Here is a 15,834-nt window from a genome sequence, read left to right as displayed (position 1 = left end):
CTAATAAGGATAAAGACAGTCAAGCATGCAGCATATTTCTTGCTTGGATAACTGAATGCTGGCATCCCATTTGATCATTCGTAGATATGCTACATTTCAGGTGGCTTCAGGACATCCAAATGGACATCCAGTAGGATTCTGCAGCTAAGAAGAAAAGTGTAAGCCAAAAATAAAGATTTGAGAGGCCTCAACCATAGGTAGCTGAAGTCTCAGAGTAGATGAGTTCACATAGGAAAAAAATAAAACATTTAAATAAATGAGTTAGGAATTTCTTCTTGGTGTATAAGTTTGCTCAATAGAGTATATATTTCATATTTATCTTATTTACCACTCTACCCCCAGTGGCTAGTAAAGTGCCTGATACGTGATTACTATTTGAATAATTAAATAATTATTTGTGCAAATGTGTTTATTTCCTTTGGTTTGCTGGCTATTAAAATTATCTCACAGACATGTAAACCATGGCTAATGCAGATTTGGTTCATTCAGTTATTAAGTGATCATTTAAAGCTAAAACTCCTTTGTGTTTGAAGATTTTAACTCATTTAAAAATTTTATCTATCAAATGTCCTTAGCCTACTGAAGGGAAGTGGTATTAGTAAATGAAAAGAGTCTAGTTAAAAGATGTGGGTTTTATTATGCTTTTTTTTTTTTTGCATCTCCTGCCAGGGCTCTGGGCTGCCCCACCATCTCTACCTCCCATTTCCTTTTAATGAGCTCACCTTTTGGGCCCTTGTTTCTACATCTGAACGGCAGCCCAGCAATGCTGGCATCAACATTTCTGAGAGAATGGGGGAGAACCAACCTATCTGGTTTGAGGGTGAAGAAAGAGTTGAAATGCACTTGCATAGTCATCTGAAAGAAGACTGAAGTAACTTCATTTATCCATATCAAAACAGAGAGAGTTATTAATGATCCCTGCCCCCTGCCCATATGTAGTCCTTTGCACCACTACTCAAGGGCTACTATCTGTTTGAGATGTCATATGATTTGTAGCTTTAGGAATTTCACAAAACACAAGTTTCTTCAGCATTTCATTCTGCTCCAATGTCCAGATACACATCTGCTATTATATCATCCTATGTCATTCCTCATTGCACTTAACAGCATTTTTTTTAATATACTTCTTAACTTGATTGCTCTTTCTTCACTTGACTAGACAGTCCAGAAGGGCAGGTTCGATGTCTGGTTTTACACACAAATAATAAAGCTTCATTTATGTATTTCACACTTGAATAGTAGGACCAAAATCTTTGTATTTTCTTTCTTTTTTTTTTTTTAATTTTTAATTTTTTTTTTTTGAGACGGAGTTTCGCTCCAGTTACCCAGGCTGGAGTGCAATGGTGCAATCTCGGCTCACATCAACCTCCGCCTCCTGGGTTCAGGCAATTCTCCTGCCTCAGCCTCCTGAGTAGCTGGGAAAATCTTTGTATTTTCTTTTGCATCTCCATAAAAACTGGTGTTTGCTAATTCTTTACTTAACTCAATCTTTATAGCATCATAAAATTGTAGACTTTGTACAAAGTAAATTAAGATATCCTTTATATATGCCTAAGTCAAGATCTAAAATATTATGGGGTACCACAATGCCACTTAACATTTCTCACTTTCTGTCTTTCCCATTTGATCATTTGATTTTATAACCATCCCAAATTACAGAACAACTGTATCTATCCTACATTATATATGAGAAAACTTTCATATTTATATTGAGGCCTATAGGAAAAAACTGTCCCATTTGCAAAGTATTCCCTTATTTGTACAAATATATACTTGTATTTATTTGTATATAAATACTTCTAACAAGGGAATACTTTGCAAGTGGGACCGTTTTTACCTATAAGCTTCAATATAAATACAAACAAACAATATCGAAATCAAAGGACCTGAGAGTACATAAAGATTAGCGCTACCAGAATCCTTAGATCTCCTCAGACACATGGTGGAGTACCCGACTCCATAATTTACTCTACTTTCTGTGTTCTCTGTTGATGATAAAGTCCACATTTGGGACTTACCATTGTATTTAAATCACATTTCTAACATGTTTATTCTCTCTCAGTAAAGGGGCTTGATGGCCACCAAAGGATCTTTCAGGCCCGGATGACATGTGCAGTTAAACAGTCATTTAATTTACCCCTTTAGGCTTTAAATTGCTGTTGAGAACATTTAAAAAAAAAAAAAACCCTTTGCTTATAAGCTAATTGTTTATACTTCTATTAATCTTTTGTTTTCCTTTTTTTTTTTTTAAAAAAAGTTACATTTAAGTTGGGATTTCATTATGACCCAAAGAAAATTTTCTTCCAAAGGACACATATAAAATTTGTAGCATATAGATAGACATTGGAGAGTCTGTGCTTTCTTCTCATCATCCAGAGTTGGCAGTTTTTGCTGAATGAATCAAAAAATTAAGGACGACATACAAATGTTCAAAGAAGCAAAACAAAACACACTGTGGACTGGGTCCAGGTTCCATGCTAGGTGCAATGGGAAACAGGGAAGTAGAAGATAAAGTCCCCATGCTAGAGTAGCCAATTGGTTCTACCTTCAAAGTATGTCCATAATACAACAACCCTTCACCACCTCCATTTCATATCTTATAACCTTGGTTGAAGGCCCTATAATCTTTTAGCTTTCCTACAGTAACAGGCTTCTAACTGATTTGCTGTTCCTTGAACTGGCCAAGTGTATTTCTATCTCAAGGCCTCTGTACTTGATTTTCCCTTTACATAAGACTGCTCTTCCCATATATCCACAGATTCCTTCAGTCCCTTCAGGTTTCTGCTCAAATGTCATCACATCGAAGAGGCTGACACACTATAAAGTAACCCCATGTCTCCTCTCTACAATCGTGCTTTGTCCCTTTTCATACCACTTATCACTAACATGGCATATATTTTTTATTAGTTTTCCTATTAGGATTATACTTCTTGAGCAGAGACGTTTTTACCATATTGTGCCCTACTGTATCCTGTGTGCCCCAGCACAGTGCCTGGCACACAGAAAGTATTCAATAAATGTCTGTTCGATGATAAGTTAATTATTAACTATTCAAGTTAAATAACAATACAGGGCAACAGCAAACTAAAAATACAAGATAGTTTATAGTTAATTGCTAGTTTAATAGTATGTGCCAGTCATATCTCAAAGAAGTATACATCAGCATCACTTGGGAAGCTTTTCCAAAATACACATGCCCAGACCTTATCACAAGACCCACTGTATCTCCCCAGGCAGGGTCCTGAGCATGTGTATGCTTAGATAGCTGCCCAAATGATTGTATTTTTTATTGTGGTAAAATAAATGTAACATAAAATTTGCCATTTCAATCACTGCCAGATTATTCTATATAGCATCCATTTAAAACTACTGGTATAACACTATGTCAGTTCAGCAGAGCAAGAATAGCTGAAAGCTTACCAACAAAGAAAAAAAAAAGGTATCATGGTATATTAAAGAGCATGGGTTTTGGAGTTGAATATAGGTCCACCACTCAATAGCTATGAGACTAGACAAGTTACTTAACTGTGAGTTTCCACATTCATAAAACAAAGATAATCTCTATACCTTTTCTCTCTTGCTACATCCACTCCAAACTGCTCCCAGGCCACTGTAAATCTAAGACGAAATCAAGTATGTATCTATTTTGGTGCACATACTAGGCATTAAACTAGAACTTACTAGAATTATTTTCACTGAAATAAAAAATGAAATCATGCTGGCATAAACACAAAAAGTATGTGTAACCTTGGCATAAGTGGACAATAAAATATGTCTCTTCCTCTTCCAATGGGACAGTTGAGAATAAAATTTGCTAGGAGTTCCACAGGTATGATACTATTACAACAGTGATTCTCAAACTTGAGCATACTTCAAAATCACCTGAAGGGCTTGTTAAAAGACACATTGCTGGGCCCACTCTCAGAGTCTCCAATTCATTAAGTCTAGAGTAGGACCTGATAATCTGCATTTCTAACAAGTTCCTAGAACTTGTGATGACACTGGTGCCACTAGTCTAGGAATCACACTTTGAGAACAAGTGAATTAGAGTCTGCATATCCTAAAAGAATCTCTGAGATTAATTCCTTGAGTATTTTTTTTTAAAACCTGAAATACTTCACTTAAAAAAACCATAACTGACAATATGCTTATGATTTTTAGAATATTTTATAATGTGATAAAAGTCAACTATGGAGATTCAAATAACACAAGCAGAATTTCATGCCACTGGCATCCCAATTGCAAATATTCTGAAAATGAATTCAAAGTTAAAATAATTCTTAGAATCCTCATTTCTTAAAAGTTACAACTTAGATAAAAACAAAACATGGCAATTTTAATAGAACAAATGTACATATAACCTTTGACAGGTATAATAACCTAAAAGAATACTTACATGTATGGAGGCATTCTGTCACTGTGGTTGGCTTGATCAGATACCCTTTACAGATATAGCAGGTAATATAAGGATTAAAATCTTTCACCAAGTGTTTCCTTTGGGTAGCCATTCGTGGCTAGCTAAGACTGGCTTTAGTAGTTCGGGCAAAGAGGGGTCCTAAGTAGATGAAAGTCTGATCCCAGGAGCTGGTGTGGTGTTCCCAGTAGGACGTCCTGAGGCATGAGAACTAGCATCCAGATTTATCATGAGATCGTTGACCATCACTCCTTTTGGTGGTTCCGCTTTCCCATCTCTGTTTCCAAAATCATTTCAAAAAGATGAGAGAAAGAGGTATCAAATTCCTCATAACATATTAATGTCATTCTATTAAGAGCAAGTGTTGCATGTTCCCAGTTGGGTGAATAGGTGAATAGAATATATCCTTCACTGTACCATTAACTTGCAAATCTGCTATAATTTAATTTGGAATGACAAATTTATCCAGTCCTGGAACCTCACCTATCACCTCTATACTAAAGACACCCAAAGCTAGTAACGCCAGTTTGACATCTTTACCTCTTCACTAATGCATTTTAACTATCTGCTTGACTGATCTATTAGGAGTCCCTGCCAATACAAGTTAGAAGATTAAAAACAAGTCATTATCCTATCAAAATATTTCCCATTTCCGTTTAGAACCCTACATCCAGTTACAGAGTCAAATCAAGTTGATGTTCTCTGCCATTCCACGCTCGGCAGCTCTGCTTGTGTATCACCTCTACACCTGCAATCCATCGTATATTCTGCTACCAGGCACATTTTATTCTGTAGCACTTGGGTCGTCTTATCAACGAATGTGTCTTCTCTTTACAAACAGAAAAAATGTTTCTCATTCTGTCACGGAAGACCTTCTTCAGGTTAACCTTAATATACCCTTCAACAACTTTCTTCAACCTGAAGGGACCACTCCTCTCCCACCGTCCCCTCTGCAAGTTCTATGCACTCTATCAACAAGCCCTTTCTCTCCTCTGCAGTCTACCTATCCCCCGAACCCTTCTCCAATGCTATCCTCAGTGCAATTTTTCCCTAGTTTTTAATGCTTGCTTCTTTCCTGTTACATTTTCCTTTTATGATGATTTATAGTTACATTCATTCTTTACCTTCTTTATTAGACCAGAAACTCTCCAAAAGAAACTGGTCACATTTAGATTTATAACCTGGGTAACGTTACTTTCCTGTCTCAGGTTTTTTAACTGTAAAATACATATCCTTTCAGAAAACACAACATGAAAGATGTTTATTTTCCTAAGCGCATTCTATAAACAGGAACTTTCCCCTATCTTAGCTGGTAGCTAACTCATTGGTTAAGTATAAAGCAACCGGAAAGGTAAAAGGCATTCCATCAACACATACCCACTGCCAATGTGCAGGGAATAGGCTCTGCGTGTAATTATCCTATCCTCTTGGGAAATCGTATTCGTGGGTGTAACAGAAAGCAAGCATAATTAACAGACAGGGGATCAGGGTTCAGGCCCTTAGCCCTGTATGACCTTCAGCAAAGAGTTTCTTATCTGAGAAAGTTTCTCAGCTTTCTCTTCTATAAATTGGGATTAACTGCCTTGCCTTTCCCACAGGTTTGCCATGAAGCTCCAAAGTAAGACAAAGTCCTTTGGAAGAGGAAATGCACGGTCCCGACCTGAGGTGGTGCTAAGATCCTAAGGCACAGAGCCCTGTGACCAAGACAGTTAAGGGAAGCAAGAACTTGCAATGACCGGGCGGGGGCGAGGGGGAACTTTTCTGCGTTCTCCGACAGGATCCAGCGGCACAGGCCAGTGCGGTCCCAGGACCGCCGCGCCCGCTGGGCAGGTGCGCGGGCCCAGGCCCCGTGGGCGCGCTGCTCAGGCCAGGGAGAACGAGCCGCCTTTCCTAGGGCCGGAGTCGGCAGCCTGCCCCTCTCCCCGCAGACCAAGGAACGGCTCCGAAGTCCTCGCCCGGGCAGGTCGCCCCCGGCACCCGAAGGGTCTTCCAGGCTCCAGGCGGGGCCGGCCGGGGCAGGTGTCTGGAAGTGTCGCTCCCGCCTGAGGCGCAAACTTGGGCGGGGAGCCTGGGGTCCCGACCGCTCCCTAGCCCGCCTGGTACCTACCCAGCGGTCGCCACCGCCGCCGCTCCTCGCCCGCCAGCGCGCCAGCCTCAGAGTGAAGGAAAGTGAAAGAGAAACAGCACCCGCCGCGGCCTGGCCGGTCCCCGCACCCCGTCCGCTCTCCCCCTGCAGGCGGGAGCGCGCCGGCTCCGTGGGGCCACTCGGCTCAGGCCCGATAGGGCGCGGCGGGCCTCGGGGCCCAGGTCCGGTGCCGCCTCCAAGGGCAACTCCACCCTCTTCCAACCGGCGGCACCGCCCGACCCGCCTCCCGGCCACGCCCCCGCCTCCCGGCCACGCCCACCACCACGCCCGGAGGTCGCGCCCACTGCCTGCGCTCCTCGCAGGTGCAGCTGCCGCCTTGGCTCCTGTGCTACACGTAGCTCTGGCCAAATATTATCTCGCTTCTTCTTATCCTCACCACCCACCCCTTCGGTTGTTTTCATCATAACAATGACTGGCATATTTTTCTTGGCGGGTTTAAAAGCAACGGTCAGTGATGAGAGTGACTCACCCTGAGAATTTGTCTCCTCAGCTGGGTCTTCCCCAAGTCTGTCCCACCTGCGCCGAAGTGGGGACAAAGCCATCCCTTGACTTGCACCTTATTTGAAAATCACTAACGAACTTGTTACTGTAGCAGTGGGTCCAGAGATCATGGTCGTTGACAACTACAAGCAAACGGGAATGTTGTGGAGAGTGAGGGTGGGGGGAGGGTGAGTGTGGTAAAGCAGCATTACTGTTTGCAAGGTTCAAAACAAACAAAAAACCCAATACTCCTTCTAGTGGACTTTGAGATCTACAAGAGATCATTCACTGCAAAAACCATTCAAAAACGTGCATTTTAGAAGCCAGAGCAGTGACGGCTTAAAAAAATGACAATAATAGAGGGTAGCGGAGACTGTCAATGCAAAGTATTTGCTTTTTCTCCAACTGATAGGCATTAGCTTCTTACTAAAGTGATAGACGACTACGTGGAAAACCAACAAACTTAACCACTGTTCCTGCAGCCATACAGGTGTTCAAAGACTCACTTCAAATTTAAAATGCATCAAGCAGTAGACCAAGGCACTTTAAAAACTATCCATTTTATAGTCAAATTTTGACACAAGTTTAAAACTTGCCATTTCTAATATCACAATAAGAGCAATACATTTCCTGAAACAGCTTTAAATGACCACTTTCGTATAGTCCTTTAAAGAGCCATTTTGCAAAATCATACAGGCCAGTGTCCAAGCTGGGATTAACTTCATCAGTCACAACAATCACAGTGAGTAAGAGAAAACAAGTGAGGTAAAATGACTTAATGGCCGTAGGATTACTCTTTACCCTTCACATCTTTCATTTCAAAAACTAAACAGAACAATATGTGAAAAATCACACGATTTCTAGTGTGTTTAAGATATGCAATAGAAGATATTACTGTATACATACCACAACATATACAAATGACTTGTCCTATTTTGTGTCCAAAACTATTTTAAATATGTTTTAAAAGAGTAACAATAAAGTTCCAGGGGCTTAAATGTGATTGGTGACAAATCACAAGTGGGGTTAATCAGTATTTCTGAAGGAAACAAGCTTGAGGACATATGTTAGCAATGAAGGAAGGGGTCACAAACATGCTATAGAGCAGTACCTGAGGATGAATGTGGAGGTGGGGTTGCCAGAATGGACTTGGAATGAGAGAGAACTACAGCCTTAGGAAGGAAATCTGTGCTTTTTGTCTGGAGAGGCAGCATAGTTTGCAATGTTCTGTGGTTTCTCCTCTGCCCTCTTCAGCAACCATCCCATCTCTCCCACCCCAATTTAAAGGAATGCACACATACACAAAATAAAAGCAAGTCAAAAAACTCAAACATTTGTCAGGTTAAAAAAAAAATAATAGTAATGATAAGGCATGCTGCAAAAGGGCAATTTTCCTGTGTGATGTGTATGCAGATTTTAAGTATTTAAACATGGGACTTTCAGCTGCCGTGCTGCCTCTCCTTCTCCCCTGGGCTCCTTAACAGTTGCTTATTCTAGTCTAGTCCCTTGGTACTGCCAGTGGGGGCAGAGGATAAACCATGGAAGCTACAACATGAGGGGGTAGCTCTGATAACACATCTCAAGTACCGGTGGAACCCTCAAGTAAACAAAGGCCTGGAAGCAACTGGATATATAAGACCAGGAAAATAAAGGCAGGATAAAAGAATCAGCTGGGAGTCCCCTTAACAATAATCTACTTCAGTTTTCTCATTTTACAGATGTAGAAATCAAGATCCTGAGATGTAGCAAATTCATGATTACAGAGCTGATTTTGGTAGAGCCAAGACCAAAATAAAGGTGCCAGGTTCAGTTTTCTTTAATACCTCTTGAGAGTACTTCTCAAGTCCAAGAATTTAAGGGAGGTCTGGTAAGAAACAGATTAACTTTTTTTTTAAAAAAAAAGGAAGAAAGAAAGGGAAGAATAGATGAAGAAGGGGAAAAAATAACTGCCTAGATGGCACTTAGGAGTGAAATGGCCACTGGTGATTACCTATCAAAGAAGCATAATCCCAAAGTGATAAACTGTTGCATTTGAGTATTAGCCCACTCTTCCAGAGAACCACAAATGGCTCTTAATAACTCCTGGAACTACTTGGAGCTATCTGTATATCTAACAAATATTTTCATTACTTTATATTTATGTCTAGATGTTTATTTCATCTGTGGCTGGGCAATGGGTGAGTTCTACACTGAAAGTTCACATTCTTTTCCTGCCTAATAAATACATCATTAATTAACTGACTTTTAATGGCATGATGTGATTAGAAACTGTGGTTATATTTACATTTCCCTGAAATATTAAATATGATGAATTTTTAATTATTATAAATTATGTACCCAGGAATACGAATTAATATTTTAACAGAGTGCCTTTAACATAGAAACTATCTCTGTAATCTAAAAGCCTTCCTATAGAGATTATAGAAAATATTACAATTGAACATAAATGTCCCATAGGCCCACATAAATTTATTTCATGACCATGAATATTATAGCTCTAAATTTATGGTTGCCTAAAATCAGTGACAGAGGAATGAGAGGGGGAACAGAGAATTGAAGAGAACTTCCAATCAACCTTGACCATGTCTTTCTCTTACTGCACCCCCTCCAACAATCCAATAATTTTCAAGGACTTTACCTGCTAAATGTCTCTTGAATCCCTCCACTTAGCCACCTTGTTCAGATCACTATCCTCTCTACTCTCTATCACTCAATTAACTCTTAAATCGTCTTCCTACAGCTTTTTTCTGCCAAACCATCTTCCACAGCACAGCCAGAAGACTCTTCTAACTATATAAATTTGATGATGCTGTTCTCTGGCTTTAAAAATCCCCATTCCTAGAATAATACCCAAACACTTAATAAGGCCATTTCAGATCCCTGTCACTTTTATGGCCTCCCCACCCCTACTTGAACTCTGTGCTCAAGCCATAATGTAACCCTTTACTCTCCAAGTAGCTAGATAGGTCTTCTTCCAAATGAGCACCGTGTCTTTATCCCCTCACCCTTCCCCAACTCTGCTAAGTCTGGCCAACCCTTATATATCCTTTCAGATATCAGCTGAGTTCAAAGGTCACCTTCCTAGGCACTCGTTCAAAGCTGCAGAAGTCTCCTCTATACACATAGACCATAGTCATACATAACAACTCATACTTATCCTCTCAAATCAAATATCACACTGTCTTAGATTATCTGATTTACTCATCTGGACTTCCCACTAGAGTGTAAGCTCAGTGGATCCACTGCTTGGCTATACAACCCTAGCAGAGTAGATGGCAAAAAGCAAGTGTTCAAATAAATATTTATTGAAAAACTGAATAATTGCACACATTCTAAGAACTGATCCTATGTATTCTTTCTTGGGTTTCTTCTTGAAGGGATCTTTAAAAATAACGTGTTAAGGCATAATCCCTGCCTCACTGAATTATTAATTAAAATCACACCAGGGAGTACAGACTTATCTGCAAGAAACAATTATGGAGCAATATATCAAAATTTATTAATAAAGTGTTAAATGGAACATGATCAAGTGACAGAAACTCCAATTGAAAGAAGGAGCACTATGGGTGGACAAGAAATTAGTCCCATATGCCTACTCTGCCAGTTACAAAGACAACAAGACACAATCTCCAAAACTATGGATATGAATGTTAATGGCATATGAATGGTAAATGAGAAGGCCAGAAAAAAGTGTGTTAGCTGTCAACTCCAGCCTTACCACAGTCAGCGTCAGCAGCCTGGGCTGTGGTCTGAGAAGAGGCCCTGAAGGGCTGGGTGGTGAGATTGCCCCATCCCATCTCTTTTCAAAGGCAGCAGAATCAGCAAAAGAGGGCATATTTGGAAATAAGAATACTGCAGCTATGGGAACTAGATCAGACCTGACAGCCTCCCGAGGAGAAGGAGGTATGTTTTTATTTCCATGACGTTAAACAAGGGAATTTAAACGCTGACAGGTATTCTCCCTGACTAGCTTTTTGGATGACTATTATATGCATATTAAGAAGAATCTGTGAACAGGGAGTTTCAAAGTGCTTTTCACACAAGTCACCAAGACCGAGGTCTGTTCACTAACTATATTACTGAATTATAAAAGAGGAGGCTTTGATATGAGATCATTTCAATATTGCCTTTTTAATTTATTAAATTAAGAAAACTGCAGAAAAATCCAAGGAAGAGAAGTAATTACATATAATCATTTATGCTTTTAAAAAGCAAATTTTGTCAAGAATTGTTGTTCCTGATTTGAACAACTTACAATATTTCACTTCCCAAAAATGTTAGGAGGGTGATGCTTATTACAAGTACTGATGAGGAAGTTAATTAGAACTTCATGATTATGAATTCATAGATCATCATTTCCTTTACAATATTTCCATAACTATTGATTCTTTAATCCTTTTTACCAGTGAAGTCTGAAATTTTAAGTAGAGCACTCATTTCTACTAGAAAAGGAAAGACTTACTGTTATTAGAACCTGAACTTACAAACATAAATTGATTTTAAAATAACTGTATTCTGGCTTATATCCCCATTCAGAGATTCTCTGCTCCTTCCTTTCAATTTAGTTTAATCAATCTTTCTCTGGATCCATTTCCTTACTTGTCTTCCTCAGACCCAATGCAATCATTGTTAACTTTCTCCCTGTTCTGGTTATCACATTTTATCTGCAGTTCTTTAGCCTTTTGGCCATTCATCTGCTAGTCCTGCTCCTCTACCAACCAGTGTGCTCGTCTGCAAATCAGTACTACTAAAAATATGCTATCTCAGTCAACTGGGTTCTTAATGCTGCATTTTGTTTTGCTTTGTTCTTGTAATTACTCCTCTATATGCCTGGACACATTCTCACCTATTTCTCATAGCCACGATTTTGAATTTGATCAGTTCCCTTAAATTCTCTAACCAGAGGGAGCTGGGCATAGTCCCTTTTTCTGGTAGTAACCTCCCTGGAGAGAATTTCCTCTCCCCTACAGCATGCAATTGTGCTGCTTCTCCAGTAGTCCCACGGCCGTCTTCTCTCTGTGCATCTATCTTCACATGAGGTTTTCCTTGTTTGTCTCTCCTTTTCTTTAAATATGTATTTTTAAAGAAGAAGTCTCCTATGTCTCCCAGGCTGGAATGCAGGGGCGCAATCACAATTCACTGCAGCCTCGACCTCCTAGGCTCAAGTGATCCTCCCACTTCAGCCTCCAGAGTAGCTGGGACCACAGGTGCATGCCACCATGCTAAGACAATTTTTGTATTTTTTTTTTTTTTTGTAGTGACAGGCTTTCACCATAGTTCCCAGGCTGGCCTTGAGCTTCTGGGCTCAAGTAATCCACTCACCTTGGCCTCCCAAAGTGCTGGGATTACAGGTGTGAGCCACCATGCCCGACCTTCTCTTCTTATAAGGACATGAGTCTTATTGAATTTAGAGCCCAAATTGATTATACCTTCAAAGAATATGACCTTTCCAAATAAGGTCATATTCACAGGTAGCAGAGGCTAAGATTTCAACAGTTCTTTCTGAAAGACTCAATTCAATCCATCATAGCCATTTAGAATAAATCTGTTTAATGCTTAACATGTAGTACTTAACACTTAAGGTGGCCCATAATGAAGTTAATGAAAAAAGTACAGAAAAGTACTTATAATATCTGCCATAGAACTAATTTGTGCTACATATAGCCAAATAGATTACTTATACATACATGCATTTGTATATACAAATATGTACATATATATCCACATGTATATAGAGTATATTTTAAGGACTACACAGACTAAGAAATACATGTGTTTCTTCAAATATTTGTCATACTTTTGATTGATTCATCTCTTACATTTTCTAAAACACAAATAGCATTAATACTAATTAATAACTATTGATGCCAGTAAATGCATGGCATTATATTTGGAGTGCTATACAAGAAGCTATTAGCATTTACAAACTCTGACCCTTGAAACACTTAAAGTGCACATAAGAACACTCTCTATACCAGATATGGAAACATCCATAATATTCAGAATTAAGATACAGATGAACAGCACTTAGGAAGTAAAACTTATTGTGATTAAAATGTGAGTGGTTTGTAATATTATCCTTTGAAGATGCAATTTCTTCATATAGTATAACACATATGCTGTACAATTTTTCATAGCTTCTAATATGAAAATAAGTCTGAAGTGCAACTTATTCAGATCTTTCCAAAGACAGAAGACATCAAGCTTAATAAAAATCCAAACTTCCCATAAGTAAGTGAATTAAAATTACTTTGAGCTAAGAAAAAAATCTTAAGATTAAAGAAAAACTTTAAGGAAGAGTATTAAAACAGAACTCTTGTTTTTATAGAGAGCTGCCTTCCATTTTCTTACCTACCCAAAGTGTGAACACAACTAATAGAATTAGCAGGCATGCATTATAGAAGTTAGGCGCTACAATTCTTCTAGGGATATTCACAGTCATTTTCCACTTTGATTTATTCAGATTCAATTCTCTATCTCATTCCATTCAGTAAAATTGCCTCTGAGCACACAATATAAAATATTAATCAAGAACAAAAAGCAAACAAAACTTCCAAGTTACTTCTGGTGGAATAATTCATTTCCTCTAACTGACCAGAATAAGAGTTCTCTGTGACTTTTAAGGGACACTCCAAATTCCTCTGACCTAATTATTTCTCAGTGGCTTTCAGGCATGATCATTCATCAAATCTGTGAAATGGGGATGTAGTAAAAACACAATGGCCTTGTGCAATACTTCACTCCATGTATTTTCCTGTGCCTTCTTGAACAGAGTCTGGAAGTTATGGTGATACCTCTAACATCCCATCTTCAACTTTATGAAGGCAAAAGGCAATTTGACAAAGCTTTCTCAAGCTTCAATTAACCTATTCTATCAAGCTTTCTTTATTTCTCTCCCCTGCCTAATAACTAAAAATGGAATGAGCTCCTCCAAGTACCCAGCACTTTGCTAATTTTATATAATTTTTGTTTTATCATTTATAGCAACCCTATGAGATAAATAAAATCATTGTCCTCATCTTACAAATGAGGAAATCATGCCACAGAGAGTTTGTGTGACAACCAGTATCACGCTGTTCCTGATGGATGAAGCAGGAGTGGAACCTGGTGGTGCAACTCCTGAACCATCCCAGTGCTGCTCAAGCACCTTCCAGACCACTTTGCTCTGCAGCACTGCAACACCTCTGGGGCCTGGTTCCAGATCTCTATAACCTTGTCTTCACTCTTTCCAAGATAAAACCTCTACTTCAACAACAAGACCAGGTTTCTCATTATCCCTCAGACAGAGTGTGAATGTCATCCTCTAGCTTCTGCTTATACTGTGCCCGACTAACTGGAATGCTCTCCCTCCTCCTCTTCTTCACCATTCAGTTGCAGTTCTACATCCTCCTAAACTGTTCATTCTTCCAGCCTTTCTACCTCACAGGAATCACTCTTCCTATGAAAATAGAAGAACTGCTGGAGACCCATGGACCTATTCTACCTAAGTTGGTTTTGTGTTAGTACTGACATTTCACATTTATGCACATCAGGTCCACTAGTAAATGACCTGAAGAGAGGGACAAGTATGGCCCCTGCAAAGGCCTGGGAACCTGGCAGGAGCTCCACAAATGCTGGATGAATTTACAATAACCTCTAGAGCAATACAGTAAGATTAATACAGCATACTGTCAAGGAGTAACACTCTAAGAAATGATTTCAAAACTTTCAGACATTAAAGGCATCACCTAACTTTCCAGAACATTCTTTAACTTAAAAACCAATTTCCCCAGCTAATCACATCAACTAAGTATGCATTTCTGCGTCTTGATATAGCAAAGTCTGCATATGTATGTATGTGTATATATATATATATATCATATATATATATGATATATATATATATATGCATAAAGAGCCAGGGACTGACATTCAAGCAATGTTCAAACACAGTATTGGAAATCTAATGAGGAATTTAAGTTTGTTGTAATCAAAATAATGCTTGCAAAAAGCTGATAAGATGGGAAATGGAAGTAAAATGCACTCCATTACCATTCATTTTTTCTTTGGACCACTTATTTAACAAATATCTCCTAGTATACACTGCTTTAGGCACTGTAAATGATGTTACTATAGTCCTTTTAGATTTTTGTGTGAAGTAGCTGACTTGTCTGAGATTTTTTCATGTCAGAAAAAGATTACTCTTCTACATTTAAATGAGAGAATAGGTGAAATTTGATCTCCTACTTACTATCTCCAGAATATATACAAATTTTTGAGATGTTACAGAGATTTGGGTTAGAACTGGGAACATTTCTGATTTTCATTGGTTATTTTTAAAAGTAGCTCACAGGAGAGAGAAAGGGAGAGGCCAAACAGCAGAAAGCAGGTGTGGTCTAATTGGTACCGGGTGTCTAGCACCAGAGGCACTGAAACAGCCTTTCTGCTTTCCACCAGGTGTTGGCACCCAGCCATGACAAAGCCCCTGAATACTGTGCTAGTGGCCTCCACAGACCACAAGATCTGCTAGCCGTGCTTCTATAGCAACCACTGAACCTCTGTGGGCCAATGATCTCTTACCAGGCTAAGCCAATTATACATCTGACATTAGAGATCTTCAGGTGGCATCCTCTAACAAAGATGACTTAAAGGGTACCTACTTGTGTATCTTACTAGGTTTGCAGGTTAGTCTTTAGAATAATGTTTTCACAGTGTGGCTACGTTAAACACCCTTCTGTAACATATACATAATTGAGAGATGGAGAATAGAATTCATACTAACTCCACATTATTCAATGAACACAAGTGTGTGCTG

The 15,834-nt window shown here is 39.2% G+C and overlaps 2 protein-coding genes across 13 annotated transcripts in view; one reads left to right on the top strand and one right to left on the bottom strand.

Moving 5' to 3' along the window:
- LOC144578706 (uncharacterized) overlaps positions 1-9,279 on the top strand; it is a 171,890-nt gene extending 162,611 nt beyond the window's left edge. The window contains exon 4 of the transcript XR_013525001.1: positions 6,013-9,279. The gene's annotated coding sequence lies outside the window, so the exon portion shown is untranslated. The remainder of the gene's footprint in view (positions 1-6,012) is intronic.
- The window catches only part of PCGF5 (polycomb group ring finger 5), a 122,079-nt gene that overhangs the window by 61,279 nt on the left and 44,966 nt on the right, over positions 1-15,834 (bottom strand). For 4 of the 12 annotated variants that reach the window (XM_078346001.1, XM_078346004.1, XM_078346003.1 and 1 more), the window contains exons 2-3: positions 7,030-7,183; positions 4,397-4,691 (exon numbers count right to left, since the gene is read on the bottom strand). In XM_078346001.1, coding sequence (XP_078202127.1) covers positions 4,397-4,508 — 112 coding nt within the window. In that variant the 5' untranslated portion in view covers positions 4,509-4,691; positions 7,030-7,183. Of the gene's footprint in view, positions 1-4,396; positions 4,692-6,521; positions 6,687-7,029; positions 7,184-15,834 lie in introns of those variants that run through there. The other 8 variants (XM_009009953.5, XM_009009956.5, XM_078346002.1 and 5 more) reach the window with 2 other exon arrangements.

This window comes from Callithrix jacchus, chromosome 12 (genome assembly GCF_049354715.1).
Source record: "Callithrix jacchus isolate 240 chromosome 12, calJac240_pri, whole genome shotgun sequence".
Lineage (NCBI taxonomy): Eukaryota > Metazoa > Chordata > Mammalia > Primates > Cebidae > Callithrix > Callithrix jacchus.
This window is presented reverse-complemented; position numbering and strand designations above follow the sequence as displayed.